Genomic DNA, 6,858 nt, shown 5'->3' with positions numbered 1-6,858 from the left:
CGCGGAGGAGAAGTCACGGCAGAGGGGTGATTTTCCGTATAGAAGTCCGCGAGGTGAGTATCGGGAACAAAAGAGGAGCTCACTACGACGGACCGCAGCTCTTAGGTATCTCTAGCCATGGGCCCGCGGAGCCACAAACGTCGAGTCGGAGCAGTGCAGCAAACCAACGATTCCAGCGCTCTCAGCAAGAGTTCATTGGCCACACACGGGTACGTGCACGACACCTTTGCCCCGTTGCTAGTTCCGGGAACCGCGCGCCGCGCGCCACTTGTCCACCGCGGCTACTACGTCCGCGCACGCGCTGTAAGGCACTGCGTACGCGCCTTCCTGGAGCGGACGTGCGCGACCTCTGGTGGGCCTCGCGCCCAGATCTTGTCGCTGGGTGCCGGCTCAGACTCGCTTTATTTCCGCCTCAAAACTACAGGCCGCCTAGCCCGGGCTGCTGTCTGGGAGGTGGATTTTCCGGACGTGGCGCGGCGCAAAGCGGAAAGGATTCGAGAAACGCCGGAATTGTGCGCGGTAACCGGGCCTATCCAGAGCGGGAACCCTGCGTCAGCGCTGTGCTTTGAGAGCTTGGACTACCGCATCCTGGGCATGGATCTGAGGCAGGTCGAGCGATTGGACCAGGCCCTGTCTGCCGCGGGCCTTGATGCGGCCGCACCCACTTTGCTCCTGGCTGAGGCCGTGCTGACCTACCTGGAACCCGATAATGCCGCGGCCCTCATCTTCTGGGCAGCCCAGCGTTTTCCTAATGCCCTTTTCGTGATCTACGAGCAGATGAGGCCACATGACACCTTTGGCCAGTTCATGCAGCAACATTTTCAGCAGCTAAATTCTCCTTTGCATGGTCTGGACCGCTTTCCCGACGTGCAGTCCCAGCAGCACCGCTTCCTTCAGGCTGGCTGGACTGCCTGCAGTGCTGTGGACATGAATGAATTCTATCGCTGCTTTGTTCCTGCAGAAGAACGCTGGCGCGTGGAAAATCTTGAACCCTTTGACGAGTTTGAGGAGTGGCATCTTAAGTGTGCCCATTATTTCATTCTGGCCGCTTCTAAAGGAGACACTCTCTCCCAAACTTTGGTGTTTCCAGCCTCAGAGGTCTTTCTTCGGGTAGATCCTGCTTCCCCTTCAGGGATCCTCCCTGCTAATGTTGTCACTAGTGATAGCCACGGCCCAAACTTTAAAAGATATGGCCACGCCTCTGTCCTTTTGAGTCCAGGCATTCTCAGTGCAGGTGGTTTTGGAGAGCAGGAGGGGCGGCATTGCCGAATCAGCAAGTTTCACTTGCTCTCAAAATACTGTAACTCTGAATGGGGAGGCAAACAAATACGCAGTTGGGGGACTGGAAGCCAGTGGGATGGACGCCTTTATCACACCATGACAAGACTTTCAGATACTCAAGTTCTGGTTTTGGGAGGGAGACTGTCCCCAGTAACTCCAGCCTTGGGGATGCTCCAACTCAATTTTTTAAAAAGTGAAGATGATAGCACTGAGAATCTAAATGTAACAGTAACAAAGGCTGGCCCAGAAGAAGATTCCACTTTGTCATGTTGGCGGCATTCAACAACAGAAGTGTCCTGTGAAAATCAGGAATATTTGTTTGTGTATGGGGGTCGAAGTGTGGTCGAACCCGTATTAAGTGATTGGCATTTTCTACATGTAGGGACAATGGCTTGGGTTAAGATCCCAGTGGAGGGAGAACCTCCTCAAGGCCGGCATTCCCACAGTGCCTGCAGCTGGCAAAGGGGAGCACTTATTGCTGGAGGTCTAGGTGCTTCTGAGGAGCCATTGAGCTCTGTGCTCTTTCTGAAACCAGTCACTTCTGGATTCCTCTGGGAATCAGTAGACATCCACCCTCCCATTACCCCAAGATACTCTCACACAGCTCATGTGCTTAATGGGAATCTTCTGCTGGTTGGAGGGGTCTGGATTCATTCCTCCTCAGTTCCTGGGGTGACTGTTATCAATTTGACTACAGGATTGAGCTCTGAGTATCATATTGACACAACATGTGTGCCATGGCCATTAATGTTACACAACCATACCAGCATCCTCCTTCCTGAAGAGCAACAGCTCCTGCTCCTTGGAGGTGGTGGGAACTGCTTTTCCTTTGGCACCTACTTCAACCCCCATGCAGTAACATTAGACCTTTCTTCCTTGAGTGCCTGGCAATAAGGACTAGACTTTTGATATATTCAGGACTCACTAAAGTAGACAATAAAAGTTTCCACAAATAGGATTTGACTTTGGCTATAGATCTGACCTCACCCTTCATGCTCCTCTTTTCTTTCTTTTTAAAAAAAATAGCACTACTATCCAGTGAAGAAAGTGAAAGGTTGTTAAAAACACATACCATCATTCAGAGAGATGGTACAAAAATAAAACAAATAGGCCTCTTAAGAGAGTGGTCATACAGTACTAGAGTAGAAATTTGGGGACCTTTGGATCCCTGTATCTTTCTCCCATTTTTTAAATCTATGTTTATCCTTTTATTGAGTTACAATGACCTTTAACTTAAGTGAAAACTTTCCCACTCCTAGGCTTTGTGGTTTGAGAAGGTACCTTGGAAAAAGTTTCACACAGATTCTTGGTAAGAATCTAAGGTTGAATATGATTGAAGGGGCATGGTATTGACCTCATTCTTCATGAATGAAACCTAAAATGAGCCCAGTTGCAGTTTGATTAAAACATTGTGCCATTTAGTGCAGCAGAGAACTCTGGGATAGCTTTAATAATAGCATTTAAGACTTTATTGAAAAACATGCCTTTGTCCCATTTTTGCCACTGGTTCCATATTTATTTAGATTTATGAATGCTTATAAACCAAACAATTGGTGCTTCAATTCATTGTATACATGGTATGATAAAATTTTGCCTCAGATCTCTTCTCCACCCTTTACTATGGTCTGTACTGGAGGAGGCTGACTTTCATGGACTACATCAATGAGTTTTTCCTTGTCCTGTAGTTTCTGGTGAGTTCTACCAGTCAGAGATGTAGGTAGGGCAGGAAGAGTGAGTTGGGGTATTTCCAGTATTTCCCTCACCAGTCCAGGTTGGCAGAGTGTATGTATCTTTGTCAAAGGCCATAGCTCCTGTTATGTAATCCTATAAGATACAGCTCTAATTCTGTATCACTCCAGGTTCCTTCTTACCTCTTCAGGCCTAGGAGTTGTAATGACTTTGCTAGACCTGAGTTGCACTGTTCAATATAATAGCCATTAGCTATGTGGCTATTTAAACTTTAAATAGAGATTAAATAAAATTAAAAATTAAGTGGCTTACTTGCATTAACCACATTTTAAGTGCTCAATAGCCGCGTGTGGCTAATGGCTATGGTACTGGACAATATAGATACAGAATATTTCCCTTATTGCATAAAAATATGGACACTGCTGAGAAACTTCACCATCTTGACTTGGCTTCCACAAAATGCTCACCCCCTTTGAATTAGTATCTTGATTAAACTCTAGTTTTCTTTAAATGGACCATCTTTTCTAGTGAACCTTGTGAGATAAATAACTTAGGTATTTATCTTTAAATTTAAGCCTTAATTTCTCATCTAAAATGTGTCTCAAAAGGTAGTGGCTTTGATGGTACTAAATGTACCACTATAGTATTTCTTGTCTTTGGTCCTTGAAAGCTTAATAATATCTTGAGATTCTACAAGTACCTAAGTTCTGTAAGAACTATCAATGTTAGCATCTTGATGGGTTTAGTATGACACAGAATCCTCTTTACCTAAATATTTTTATGATAACTCAATATAAGTGAATGTGGAAAAGTGATTAATATAAAAACTGAATAGTAAATAGAAACCTAAGTGTATGGAGTGGACAATGTTGGCTTTCTTAGATGACGGCTCCCAGGAGAAGACAACCCCTGTCTAGCTTCAGCTTCACTGAGACTGCAAGAGCCACTTCAAGGGAAGTTGTTACTTATGGTGAGTGAGTCCTGAGAAACAAGGATTACTACATCTAGACATCTGGCCAGGCTACAGGTGATAACTAGATAACTGGCAGGAATATGATCAGAAGGGGGAAAGGTTGCTTTGTATTTCCTGTTTCTAAATTCACTACAGCCTACCTCCAACTTTCAGGAGCATATCAAAGCAGAACATTGATGAAATGAGTGTTTTCAGCTATGTAATAGTACCAGAATTATAATTTAGAAATGACTCCAAAGCCCAGGGAACACATATAACACTGGGGAACACAATTTTGGTTGAGTTAGATCTGACACTCGGTTTTTACTAACTTTTGGCATCTGAATCCAAAAATGATACCAGTTTTTCTCTATCACATCAACTTTTTAAGGTACAGGATACCGTCCCTTTGTCCCAAAAAGCATATAAAATGTACATACAAAGGAAAATAAAAAATCACCTGAATATACTGTTTATTTTGTTATTTTATTTATATAAAGGCTATATATTATTACCGTAAGTCAAATTGTGTACAAGTAGTAAAGTTCTACTACCAAACATATATATTAAGGTGTTTTATCTTTTCAAATGACAGACTAGGAAATGCCAAAATGAGATACTTAAAACAGTCTCCTTCAGTTGGCAAAGCTTTAACAAATTGCTTCACGAGACCCAGTTTTATGTGCAGAGGTGGGAATAGAATATTCTTTCTGTCAACAAGTGGCTCATGTAGAATGTTTGGATCACCAGGTTTGAGGTCAGATCTTGGAGGCCAATTCAACTCGACCCAATATATCTCATGAACTCAGCTGTCCCACATACACAGAAAGCAGGGATACTTGGTGTATCCATGTTGCTGACCAAGAAGGAAACAAACCATTTGAAGGTCAACACAGATGATCCAATTGTGTTTGTGATATTGCAATAGATCAATGACCCTCTTTATGTCTTCATAGTCTTCATGAAAACAAACTGAATGGCCAATTGGGACTGCACCAAATAAATTGCCATTATGGAGGAGGACACATTTCAAGCTCCGCTTTGAGCTGTCAGTGAACAGTCACCATTCAGTTGCATTATAGATGGGAATTCCCAATTTCTCCATTAAACTATGTATGTTATGGTACTACACAAAGCCACCGTCACTTCGAAAGTGCTGCAGAAGTGCACTTTCTCTTGATTGAAAGTAGGATACCTTTGCTCCTTTTTCAAGCAAGTTTTTCTCATGCAGTCTTGATGCTAGGAGTTCTGAAGCCTTTTTGGATAGTCCCAAATCTCGTGCCAAATCATTCAACTCATGCTGATCAAATCCCTTATGAACTGAACCATCTTCAATTTCATCATTGCTGTCACTTAGTTCTTCACCGCACTCCTGTTTTTTGAAAGAGGGTAGTTCAGTGAAAACTGGCACTGGGATTTCAGCTGAATGAGGCACTGGGTGTATAGCTGATGGTAGAGTAGGATACTCTTATTTTGCATTTATTTTTCTTGTTATATCCTGACGTTTTCACTCTACAAAAGTAACAGTCACTTGAATGGTCTCTGGGCTCTCACCAAACCGTAGGTATACCAAATGGCAATTGATCACGTGTTCTCTTTGTCCACATTCATAAACTCTCGACACACTGCTTGCACACCTAGTGAGGGGCCCAAGACTTATCTTGATCACCAAGTTTTACTTTAAAATATGCAAAATAGGCTTGCCTGACAAAGGCACTGATGTTTGTCCTTTGGGAATGGTGGAACTGTCACAGATATAGCAAAATGAATCAGGGTCATTTAGGCACTTATGACTAGAAATAGCAGGGGCAGACATGGTCTGAAGAAAAGGAAATAAGTACATATGTAAATAAAAAAATAAGTTCTTCTAACTCCTATACAGACAAGAACTTGGACTACACTTCGGAATACGATTCACTATATAGAGTGGCACGCAACCTCTCACCATACTGTCTCATGTGTAACTGAATAGCCCAGACAAGTATGAACCCATCGCTGGTCTCCAAGGTCGTTCCCCACCCCTCCCCACTTGAGAGATGTTTGCTGTCAGCCAATAGGAGAGCACTAGTGCTTCCCTTGATCCAAGCTCTATCTATCCTAGAGTGGTCACATTAAGATAAGCTGTCGAGAAAAAACGACGTGATACAAGAAAACTAACTGCAATTTTGAAACCAGCATGCCTATTTAAGTCTAAAACAGCTGAAAGATTGAACTCAATAGGAATTATGTTAAAAATTGTTCCCCTGTGTAATGCTACCTTTTAAATGGTGCTATCAACCATTGTTATTTCATTACTTTTTGGGGAATAAAAGGAGGTGGTGGTGGGGTGGAGTTGGGGGTGAAGGATGGTGGTGGGATCATAAAGAGAATGTGAATGTGTGCCAGAGTGACATTAGTGCAGTGGTGCCTGTTCTCTTGAGCACTGCCCAGTATGGCACATTATGACTAATTAGATTTGTTTCCAGAGAAATTACTGCATTCTCTATAAGCGATTACCAGATTAAGCATGCCCTTTACCTCTAACCCTAAACATGAATCATACTCAGTTAGGAATTAGTTATTTCTAATTACTCATTAGAGCACTCAGAAGTTTTGTCAGCAATATTTACTCTGTGCCTTTGGAACTGCTTTGTGTGGACTGGTACTGGATTCGTTTCATAACCGTAATCTGCAACAATTAGAGTTGTGGGCCATATTGAGAACTCAAGTTGGATAATAATTTTTCTTCTCCATTTCACCTCTGAATACTTTTGTCCTAAAATTCTGGAATGGCACTTTGGGGTAGTTAGGAGAATTAAGGCCTTTTCCTTGTTTCTTAAATGTAGTTCTTTTTAGATCAGAAAAACAAAGGAAATGAGAGAATTTCTTACGTTGAATCTCTACTGGTAGGGTCTCAGAAACAGTATTATACTAGTGAGGATATGAAACATGTTAAC

The 6,858-nt window shown here is 42.8% G+C and overlaps 1 protein-coding gene across 1 annotated transcript; it reads left to right on the top strand.

Moving 5' to 3' along the window:
• Nucleotides 1–18: 18 nt before the first annotated feature.
• Nucleotides 19–2,239, top strand: LCMT2 (leucine carboxyl methyltransferase 2). Its single transcript, XM_090270496.1, has one exon. The coding sequence runs from the start codon at nucleotides 118–120 to the stop codon at nucleotides 2,173–2,175; it is 2,058 nt and encodes a 685-aa protein (XP_090126622.1). The 5' UTR covers nucleotides 19–117; the 3' UTR covers nucleotides 2,176–2,239.
• The last annotated feature ends 4,619 nt before the right edge of the window (nucleotides 2,240–6,858 follow it).

Source organism: Furipterus horrens, unplaced genomic scaffold (genome assembly GCF_987537825.1).
Source record: "Furipterus horrens unplaced genomic scaffold, mFurHor1.1.pri manual_scaffold_3, whole genome shotgun sequence".
Lineage (NCBI taxonomy): Eukaryota > Metazoa > Chordata > Mammalia > Chiroptera > Furipteridae > Furipterus > Furipterus horrens.
Note: the sequence above shows the minus strand (reverse complement) of the source record. Positions and strands in the feature narration are given on the sequence as shown.